The sequence below is a fragment of the Nannobrachium achirus genome (genome assembly GCF_963921795.1).
Source record: "Nannobrachium achirus genome assembly, chromosome: 6".
Lineage (NCBI taxonomy): Eukaryota > Metazoa > Chordata > Actinopteri > Myctophiformes > Myctophidae > Nannobrachium > Nannobrachium achirus.
In genome coordinates this window covers 22,638,409-22,649,961 of record NC_137815.1, presented here as the reverse complement: position 1 = coordinate 22,649,961, position 11,553 = coordinate 22,638,409, and the positions used below count along the sequence as shown (strand labels likewise).

At 42.4% G+C, this 11,553-nt stretch overlaps 2 protein-coding genes across 2 annotated transcripts in view; one reads left to right on the top strand and one right to left on the bottom strand.

Annotated features, from left to right (window-relative positions):
• Positions 1 to 2,142, top strand: part of ahcy (adenosylhomocysteinase) — a 16,510-nt gene extending 14,368 nt beyond the window's left edge. Inside the window, exons 10-11 of the mRNA XM_080727854.1 lie at positions 411 to 482; positions 1,174 to 2,142. Coding sequence (XP_080583980.1) covers positions 411 to 482; positions 1,174 to 1,305 — 204 coding nt within the window. The 3' untranslated portion in view covers positions 1,306 to 2,142. The remainder of the gene's footprint in view (positions 1 to 410; positions 483 to 1,173) is intronic.
• Positions 2,143 to 6,760: 4,618 nt separating this feature from the next.
• On the bottom strand, positions 6,761 to 11,335 carry LOC308286908 (tripartite motif-containing protein 16-like; the record flags this gene model as incomplete). The annotated part of the gene is made up of 2 exons (XM_080728030.1): positions 6,761 to 8,043; positions 11,170 to 11,335. 2 exons carry the CDS (start codon positions 11,333 to 11,335, stop codon positions 6,761 to 6,763), a joined length of 1,449 nt encoding a protein of 482 aa, XP_080584156.1.
• Between the last annotated feature and the right edge of the window lie 218 nt (positions 11,336 to 11,553).

Below are 11,553 nucleotides of genomic sequence, written 5' to 3'. Positions count from 1 at the left end.
GACAAAAGGAATAGATCTACAAGCTAACAACAAGTTGCATGGTGATACTTTTTAGCTTGTATGTTTTTTGTTGTTGTCACATGACACCTCTTGGGGCATTGATATCACACTGGTGTAAGAAACTCTTATTGCGCGTGTGATAGGGTAAAATACTTTGAAAACGTTTTAAAAGCCATTATTACAAATGTGTAGGAACCCTGGAATACAGCTAGATTGGCAGGCAGGGGCCATGCAGCATCTGTCAGCACTTCTGCTATTGGAAAATAATAATGATAATAATCTATGACATGCCTAAAATGGGGACAGGTTATTGGTCAAGTTTGGGGAATGAAAATCAATCAAACATGGACAGTTGTATCGATGTCTCGTACAAGTAACATTTGAATAAAACCATCTTCATTTGTCACCAGGTGCTGGCTCAGATCGAGCTGTGGGTGAACACAGAGAAGTACCCGCTGGGAGTCTACTTCCTGCCCAAGAAGGTCAGTGGTCACTTCCTGTAGAAGGACATTGTTTTTAAGGGCAGGGCAGTGCTGCTTTTCATTCTCTACTGTTAATCATTTCAAATGGAATAAGTAATCTGGTAGGATGGAGAAGTTGGCACATAGTCGGGGATATAGGGCTGTCACGATTAGGACATTTTACATGACGATTAATTGTCACTCAAATAATTGCGATTAACGATTTAATTGTGTTTTTGTCATTGACAATTACATTTCTGTTTGGCCTTTAGGCTTTGAAGTTGCACATGGTAGATATGACACATAACCTAAATATACAAATAAATTACTGACATATTTGACAACTTTATACTTAAAAAAGAACGTTGATAGTGGAAATAGCCGATCTACAAGCTCACAACGCGTCGCATCGCGACGCGTTGTGAGCTTGTAGATCTGCTATTTCCACTATTTTTTACATAAAAATATGTATATGAACATTTGTCAACATGGAAACGATTATGACGATTATGAAAAATAATCGCGATTATGTCAAATAATTGCGATTAGACGATTATGTAATAATTATGACAGCCCTAGTCGACGATGAAACCCAGTCCCAGACTGAAATGAAATGAGTTTGTAAACTCTTATAAATGTTTCACTATGTATATCTCTGTTTAAACTAAAACACTACTGCTCTCTCTGCATCCCTCCTTCTCTCTCTCTTTAGTTGGATGAGGAGGTAGCAGCAGCTCATCTCGACAAGCTGGACGTGAAGTTGACCAAACTGTCAGAGAAACAGGCCAAGTACCTGGGTCTGCCTCGCGAGGGACCCTTCAAACCCGACCACTACCGCTACTGAGGGGCCTCCGCTCCAAGCCTGGCTGTTTGTTGGGATGCTGTACCACTCTTGTGTAAAGTTTCAGGTTAAAACGTAAAATCAGTTTGTTTTTGTGAGTCGGAAGTCGTGATTCTCAGCTGTTTGTATTCGCTGATGTTTTCCTCTGTTCTTCTCGCTGATGTCTGGCCCCTGATTTATACTAAAGTTGCTCGCAGTGCCCCGCACCATAAATGGATGATCTGCAAGCTCACAACGCATCGCAGCATTGTGAGCTTGTAGATCTTTAATGCGCGACACCACCACGCAACTGAAGTATAAATCAGGCTCGACTGGCACCAAGTGCTGCTGTTTGCATCTCCTGGTTGCTCCTAATGTCATCATTCCTTCTGATTTAAGCAATATCATTTTTTTTTAAACACTGCCTGATGGCTTTTGTAGTCCAGTTCCCCCTGTCAAGGGTTTTGTAGTCCAGTTCCCACTGTCTAAAGCCTTGCAGATGGAAGGTAACAACCCCAATGTGCTGGTATAGTCTCATCTCAATGTCTTAATTACAACACATCACTGCTGCCAAAGGACTCTACCAAAGCACATGTGTTTTTTTGCCTGGCTTTAAAAGGACGGTTTCTCACTTTCTCTGATCTGTTTTATTTCCCTTTTAAGAGTCGAAGACTTGAACTTGAACAGACAGGAACGAAGTAGAACATGTGTAATGGTTTTGTGTTGCCGTTCAGCTGAACTCTGGCCTGTCACGATCGTCTGTGGTCGGGTTCAAAACGGAATGCGGGCAGATGGCTAACATGATAAACGGTTATGTCATGTAAAAATGAAAATAAATAAAAAAGGATAAAGAAACCAAAAGTGTGGGGCTGGAATCATTGGTACGGACTGGCAATGTTATGATGATGAAGATGAAATAAAGGAATAATGGTGCCGTTTGGCTGGAGATGGGTGAATTTTGGTTGTTTAGCTCAGGAGTCACGCCACATGCTGTACTTGTCCCCATGGATTCTGAGCTGGGTTCTTCACCATGCTGGCTTGTGGTGGACATTTTTTGTCAAAATTAAATTTTTACCACGGACGTACAGAATGAGTGGACATTAATATTACCAGGAACATGACACATACAGAGCTATCCCTGAATGACCATTAGTATACAAATGGAATCAAATTAATTTGTACACTCGAGTTAAAGGAGCTATAGTCAACTTTTTCATTGTAGGGCCGACATCCTACATCCTGACATCCTGTTTACATCCTAGTCTATAGACTAGAATGTAAACAAAGTGTCGGTCTGACAATGGCCAAAATGATTATTTTATCATTATTTTACGCTTTTTGTGGTCATTTTTGAATAGAAACACATACCCGTAATTGCTGGACCTTTGCCGCACCTGAATATAAGCCGCACCAGCTAAATTTAGGGAAAAAAAAACAATTGTTTACATATATAAGCCGCACCTGACTAAGCCGCAGGTGTCCCTCCTGCTTCCCGCTAGAGTGCCCCTGGTGGCTGTTAGCTGTATAAATCTACATATAAATCCTTGTTAAAGACCATTGTAAAACGAACTAACAGGCCGTTAGCTGTGAAAATCTTCATATAAGCCGCAGGGTTCAAAACATGGGGAAAAAAGCCGCGGCTTATAGTCTGGCAATTACGGTATATGAAGCTTATATTTTTATAAAATATTTTCGAAACATTTTTATTTTAGCATCCGTTTTTCAAGAAAAAGTTGACTATAGCTCCTTGCAAATAAAACATTTGAGAAATTGGGCTAATGTGCCATAGTGTCTTAGCAAGTGTCATACATTTTCTGACATACCAACTGGAGACTTTAAGTAATTGGTTCTTATGATCAAAATTATAATGGTTTGTAAAAAATGATTATCTAAAATTTGCCCAGGCATAGGCCTATTGATGACCCCTGAGTGATTATTTTCAAAGTGACTAATTATTATTGTACCGATTACGCCTGAATGCGTACCATCTTAAATTGTTAAATATAGCTGCAAGCAGTGATAAAGTGGCCAAGGCAGAAAAAGCAGGAAAGCAAAAAAGCATCAAGGGAAAGCAAAGAAGAAATCAAAGAAAAACTAGAAGCAGTGTTCTTCCGAACAGGTCTCCGGCAGGTCAGGTGTTTTTTTTTTTTGGCCTAGTGGTGACTCTATAATAGGCCAAAGTGAAAAGGGTACCACGTGTTCTTGGGCCTTTCGCGGCAATTGGACGCTGCATGCGGGATTTGAGGCATTTTGTTCCAAAAATGTGTTTTGCAAAAATTGACCCGCTGGTGGCGCTATAACAGGCCAATGTGAGAAGGGTGGCATCTGTTCCTTGGCCTAGTGGGAATGTGTGTGCAAAATCTCACACACATAGCAGGCTGCGTTTGAGACATTTTGTTCAAAAAGGAGCAATCCTGCAAACCTTGGAATTCAATGTTAGCCAATTAGATAGAACTAGCTCTTACCCGTTCAAAGATATGAGCTCTGAAATGATGTGCAGTGTGTGGGTTATGGGGTGTGCAATGTAAGAAATACCCGTTTCGTTTAATGGCTACAGAGATACTGTGTACCGATCTGCATGATTTTTGGACAACATCTGTAACAGGGCCAGACAACCCCCCCCCCCCCCCCCCACCCTACCCCCCCACGCGCCCCACACACACACACACACACACACACACACACACACACACACACACACACACACACACACACACACACACACACAGCTGGTTAAACATGTTGCCTCATGCTAGATGCAGAATAGATATGCCTCATGCTAGATGCAGAATAGATAGTAGATACACCAGAAAAATGCTAATATACAGCATACGATTTGTGAAAGTGACAAACGGGCTTCACAGTTATGTCAGGTGTGTTCATATGCTAATGGTGATGCGATTTCAGATCAATTGCTCCAGCCACTGAGGAGAAACACTGTTACAGACGGACACTCAGACAGACGGACGGACGGACGGACAGACATTCGGAAAATTATATGTTTGATATGATATCGGACAAATCCATCATGATTACATCACTGTAGATACTTGTGTACTGATTTGTGTGATTTTCGGATAAAATCTGAAGGAGTAATATCGAAGAATGTGTTTTACATACTGTAAGTCTGCCTTCTGGTGGCGCTATAAATGGCAGATGTGAAGAATGCAGGGCACATGTTTTTCCTTGGCCTCTGGGAAGTGTGCATACAAAGTTTTACACTAATCGGTGGTTATAGGGTGTGCCAAATGTAGTTCTAAGAGCGGCCATTTCTTGGGTAAACACAGACTTACACAGGTGTTCTGATTAGACTATAGCATTAGTTCTATGCAATCAAACAATTGTAACACCTGTGTTTTTACCCAAGAAATGGCCGCTAAGGACTACAATGACGTAGGCCCTGGCACACACTATAGGTAAAAGCACAAATTGGCCTCTACACAACATGTATGCAAAAGACTGTAGGCCTATACAACAGACATACTGTGATACTATTCACCTGGACAGTTTATGGTGCTGTACATAGTAAGCCTTGCCGAGCCATGAGGCCCATATGACTCGGCAGAGCCATGAGGCTCATAGGGCAGGAGCCCATCTCCTGTTTCTGTAGCGTGAGGCAGCTTGATGTACAAGTACACCCCCTTGACATGACGCTAGGTATTTTGGTGTGAGGGCACCCTAACAGAGTACTTCTACATTGCACACTTTTATTTAGGTACAAAATGTGAGTACTTTTTTCCACCACTGTCTATGAATTTAAAATATATATAAAAATAAATGTTACAAGAAAAGCTGGACAGAATATCAGTTTCCATTAAATACCAAAAATAGCAGATCTACAAGCTCACAACGCGTCAATCGTGACGCGTTGTGAGCTTGTGCTTGTATTGTGAGCTTGTAGATCTGCTATTTTGGATGAAGAGATTTGTTGTATAATCTGACAAAGAATCTGGTCTTTTACTAAGTCTAGAGACTCTAGTCTAAGAGGTTAAACTGAAGTATTTTTGATAACAAATATGATCAAAGTATTCTGCAGCAGTCCTGGACTTGTGTCTCTGCACCCTAGACAAAGCAGCCATGTGGATTATCAAATAAAACACTATATCTACAGTATGTACAGTTTGTTTGTACAGTATGTTCATTTAACTAGAGTTGCTGAGTCAACCTTTCAGGCAGACTGTTAGAATAAAGAACAAAGCAGTGATCAGAGATTAGTTTGGTTTGTTTATCTTTAATGTCACTTTATTAACAAGATTATTATTTAATGTCACTTTATTAACAAGATTATTATTTAATGTCACTTTATTAACAAGATTATTTATACTGTCTTAGAGCAGTGAGTCTCAAAATGTGGGCCGGGACCCCCAGGGGGTCCCACATGATTTTGGCAGAGGTCCCAAGATGATTAGCTTAATGTGCAACATAGTTTTTTTTTCTTCTTTTGTTTTCTTTTTTTGCTTTAAATTCCTTTTTAATACCACCAAATTAAAACAAAAAATATTAAATACTGTGATTGTCAATGTGGGGGTCCTCAGTTCAAATAGGATTATCATGGGGGGTCCTCAGTTCAAATATGATTAATTTGGGGGACGTGGCCTGAACAGACTGAGAATCAGTGTTTTAGATCATCACCAACACTCCACCATTAATCACAGTACTTGAGTAAATGTACTCAGTTACTTTACACCACTGAGCATAAATCACATGTCATTCACTGACTCTCTGTCCAGTGCAGATATAAAGACATAAAGTACACTCATAAAACATTAATACACACTATTTACACACACTAATGTTTAATCTACTGGTAAAGGCAGTGGAACAACAAAGACTTGCCAGTTAAGGATGTGGTATGAAGTGAAGCGCTTTCCAATGCGTGGAGCAGTCTTTTGAGTGCATTTAAAAAGGATGGTGATATTTTAGCATAACATAAACCGGGTGTTTAACTGTAAATAAACATTCTAACCTCTGTATAGAAAATAAACCCAAAATAACTCAAAACAACGGGAAAATAAACAAACAACCGTTGTTTTGAGAATAAGAAAATATGGAAAAATAAAATCTATATTTTCACAATATCAAATCCATAAAGTAATGAATACATCATAACAAGACAAATCAAGAAGTTGTATGAATACAAGACAACAAAATATTAAAATAGATTATTTACCACTTTAAGCCCATATTATATTTCATCATACGACCCATAGCAAAAATAGCTGATCTACAAGCTCACAAAGCAGGCTGAGAGTAAAACTGTGAAATAATAAAGAAACGATTCCTGACTCCTGACATGAGTGACTAAACATCAGTGTGATCTACTTGAGGTCACACAACTCAGCAGTGGTTCCACAATAAAGCCCAAATCCAGCATGGAGGTTGTGTGTGAAGGTGTTGTGTTCTGTGTGAAGGAGAGTCATGGTGTCTGCAGACACACTGTAGAAGGACAGGGTACCTGCACCGTGGTCCACGTACACTCCTACTCTGGAGGAGCCACAGCCGTGGAGGTGAGGTCACACAACTCAGCAGTGGTTCCACAATAAAGCCCAAATCCAGCATGGAGGTTGTGTGTGAAGGTGTTGTGTTCTGTGTGAAGGAGAGTCATGGTGTCTGCAGACACACTGTAGAAGGACAGGGTACCTGCACCGTGGTCCACGTACACTCCTACTCTGGAGGAGCCACAGCCGCGGAGGTGAGTATCAATGTCTCTGTGTTTGAAACAATAACCTTCTTTGGTACACAGTAAAGACCATGATTTATCATTGAATCCAAATCCACATTCATTACCAGCCTCTCTTCTGCTGATATCTTTATATGAGACTGCTATATGAACCCTGCCTCCACTCCTCTCTGTCCACTCTGCCTCCCAGTAACAGCGTCCAGTCAGAGCCTCTCTACTCAGAACCTGCCTCCATTCAGTGAATTTCTCTGGGTGATCAGATGATTGTCGTCTTTCCATCCATGTTACTTTCCTGTTCCCTTTAGACAGAGACAGCTGTTGATGAGCTGTGTTTGGATCCAGTGTGATTGGACGTGAATATTGTAAGAACTCAGCTCTGGTCTTGGGCTCTGGTGGTGTTGACAGTAAAACATCCACTCTGTTCACTGTCTCTGAGACGTTTGTCCCTTCCTCTGTAAGAATGTCCTCTAGCTTGTCCCTCATCTTGGACACGGCCGCGGTCACATCTTCAAAGTATCTCAGAGGACGGACGTGGCTGCTGACTGGGTGTGAAGATTCACTGGTCCTTGAGAGAGAGGAGGTGAAACGCTGTAGAAAGTGGATGTGATCCTCTGTGAGTGACAGCTGCTGCAGCTCAGCATGTCTCCTCCTCAGTTCAGAGAGCTCCTGCTCCACTCGCCTCCTCACTTCTTCAGCGCCGCTCACTTGACGTTCCTGCTGCTCTCTGATCTGTTGCCTCACCTCAGATCCTCTTCTCTCCATGGAAGAGATGAGCTCAGTGAAGATGGTGTCACTGTCCTCCACTGCTCTGTCAGCACAGTGCTTGATGGACTCCTCCTCCTGCTGAAGCACCTTCACGTCTTTCTCTCTCTCCTGGATTCTCTTCTGGATGTTCTGCAGACTCGAACCGAGCTCTTTCTGTCTCTCAGTCCGTTCTGCTTCAACTGAGGTCGTATCGTGACCCTTGTGTTCTTCCATGGAGCACAGAGAGCAGATTAACTGGCGATCGGTGCGACAGAAAACCTTCTTCACCTCGTCGTGGCGAGAGCAGATGTTCTCCTGAGGCTTGTGTTTCTCATGGTCTCCTGGTCCAGGAGGATCAGGGGGAGCATCTTGGAGTTCTGTTGATAGATTGATACGTGTTTTTAATCAATCTGATAAAACATTTATTTCATGTGTATGTGCCTGTAACCTCATATGTGGTAGGTAGCCTATAGGAGTCAGCATGTCGCCGCTGCCTGATGAATATTGTTTTGTTTTTTTCTTTTTGGCTTGTTTTTCTTCCCTTACCATAGTCAGGAAAAACCTAGGACAAATTGCAACAAAGGCTAAGAAATCCCAGTGGGAACTAGGGTTGGGACTCGTTAGGATTTTAACGATTCCGAGTCCTTAGCGATTCCCTCTTAACGATTCCGGTTCCTAACGGTTCTCTTAACGGTTCCAATATATATATTTTTTCATATTTTCTGACACTGACGCTTCTGTATGTCCTATAGAAAAATAAAACATGAACGATTGAGACCATTTAACAGTAGTTGTTTACATAAGCCTAATGGGCGTTCAAATAAATAATAATTTAGGTATAGTTGTTGTAATACAAATTTATATTGTAATATAATCACAGTTAAGGGTCAATTTGTTTCTTACCAATAGGGCTATTTTTGTGTAATTGAAAATGTAGATATATTCATGTGGTGTGTGGTGTGGTGTGGTGTGGTACTAAAGCTGCAGTGGAAAAGGGGCTATTGTGAAGTCAGGTTTCTAAACGTCGCGCCCATCTGTATGTTTAAGGCTTTAAGCGTTGGTTAAAATAGCTGATCTACAAGCTCACGTTGTCTTGTGGATGCGACGCGTTGTGAGCTTGCAGATCAGCTATTTTCGGCATGCAACACAGCGAAGTAGTCAGGCTTTACTTGCGTTGCAACTTGCAAAGACGTAACAAGGAAGAAGAGAAGCACCCAGGCAGACGGCACAGAGGAGCGCCTCAGTCCGCTCACATATCAACTTTCGCGAGGTCTTCTGCAGCTGCGGGTGTTATTTGGAGCATAATGTGAAATGTGAATGAAAAGAAAGATGCGAGGACAGAAGACCGCGGACCGAACGAGCGAACGAGCCTACGAGCGCCGCTCATGGACGTCAGAATGAACGCGCTTCCAGTGAGCTGAAGTACAGCCAAACTTTGGAAGACTTCTGTCTCTTCGGCACCATGCTGTTTGTTTATCACGCTGCTTGTTGGTGTGTTCAGTTGTCGTCGCTCTCACTCGCGCTGCTCAGTGACGCGGACATTCCCAGCATTCTTTCTGTAGAGGTGGCCTGACGTCACCACAGCTGCTTGCAATGGAATGCACATTAAATGCGCGCTGATGAGACCATAGAGTTATAATAAGAGGATGAGACCCGTTAAGAGAATCGGACCGGCAAAAATGATTGACCCGGTTCTGGACCCGCTATCATGGAACCGGGTCCTAAAAAGAACCGGTTTCGGGTCCCAACCCTAGTGGGAACTTGGGAAAATTGAAAAGAAATAAATACAATAAAGAAATATAAAAAATAAATGTAAAAGTTTATCGAAAAAACACGTATTAGGAGGGTAGTGTGAGTCACCAGTGAAAAAAAAGGTGGGTGTTTTTGATTAATCTATCAAATATCTAAATATTGAATCAAGCAAATTAAAATCTGTCCAGGGTGTTCACAAAAGCCTGATTATTATTTTTTATTTTATTTTTTTGGGGCATGGGGCATGTGTGCAAGTGGCTAAATATGTATTTTTTATTTTTATACACAATAAGCCCATTCCCAGGATGCACCACAATCTTTGATGGGCAGATATGACTTATGTAACACTAGTAGTGTTACTGTAAAGCGTGATTTTAGGTCAAAATGTGTAGGAGCAGTGTCCAAAAATGTGTTTGAAAAAATCGGCCTGATGGTGGCGCTGTATGGGACAGATCCATGTTGATGAGATGAGTGTAGACATACTGTGTAGCGATTTGTGTTATTTTAGGGCAAAAATTGTAGGAGCAGTGTCCAAAAATGTGTTTTGCAAGAATCGGCCTCATGGTGGCGCTAGAAGAGGGCCATGTGAGAATTGATGGAGGTGGAGGTTGTGGTTTGGCAGGCAAGGAGTGTGTGTGCAAAATTTGGCATGGATCGGGGCAACGGTTGCGGAGATATGAGCAGGGCAAAAGTGTGACGTGTGACGTGTGACTGACAGACTGACGGACGGACGGACGGACGGACGGACTGACAGCCGGTGGAGGTTTGGATAGTATAGGAGTGCAATTAATTTGTCACTACTGTGCTCAAAATAAAAACTCTTTCTGATTAGGCTATCAGTTAAATTGTTATAGTTTGGATATGGCTTTGGCCGTATTCTGCATGTATTATTGTAACGGATTGTTGCGACCGAAGGTCGCATATACTCTGAAGAACCGTGTTTGAGTGACCTTCCGTATCCTCGTGACCGTCCGTATCCTCTGTGATGTCAGTGTGATGTCAGCGAGTTGTGACATCACTTCCTGTACGGGGCGGCTACACGAAATGTGGATAACACTATATATGGAGATAGTTCAGTCCATCATGTCATATGGGACTACCGTCATAGAAAGTAGCCATTGTTAGGCCGGAGTCATTGGCTGTCTAAACATGGAGATGTGGATTACACTATATATGGAGATAGTCTAGTCCAATATGTCATATGGGACTACCGTCATAGACAGTAGCCATTGTTAATCCGGAGTCAATTGTTGACTGTCTGTACAGGAAGTGATGTCACATGACATACTTTTTATGCCCATATATGAGTCCTAACATGGAGATGTGGATAACACTATATATGGAGATAGTCTAGTCCAATATGTCATATGGAACTACCGTCATAGACAGTAGCCATTATTAGGTCGGAGTCAATAAAGTTCATTGCCGTGTGAACATGGAGCAGTATCCCCAGCCACCCATGTCCATGCCCACATGCTCCCATGTTCCAGGGGAGACTGCCGAAGAACGTGATGTCACATGACATACTTTTTATGCCCATATATGAGTCCTAACATGGAGATGTGGATAACACTATATATGGAGATAGTCTAGTCCAATATGTCATATGGAACTACCGTCATAGACAGTAGCCATTATTAGGTCGGAGTCAATAAAGTTCATTGCCGCGTGAACATGGAGCAGTATCCCCAGCCACCCATGTCCATGCCCACATGCTCCCATGTTCCAGGGGAGACTGCCGACGAACGCCGCCGCCGTATTCGCAGGGAACGCCAGCGGCGCCGGCGTCAGAATCGCACGGAGGAAGCCGCTGCAAATGAACGCCGCCGCCTGGAGCAGTATCCCCAGCCACCCATGTCCATGCCCACATGCTCCCATGTTCCAGGGGAGACTGCCGACGAACGCCGTAATCTCAACAAGTCATGTCTTCATAATCAAAGTCAAGGTGACAACATACCAAAATGAGAAACAAATGAACCACACAGTACTGAGAATCAACTGCTGCTCTGTAACACAGGGTAGTGTTCCAAACATCTAGGCTGATAATCCAGCTTTTGCAGCGTCACAGGTTCAAGTCCTGACTTGCGACCTCAAGT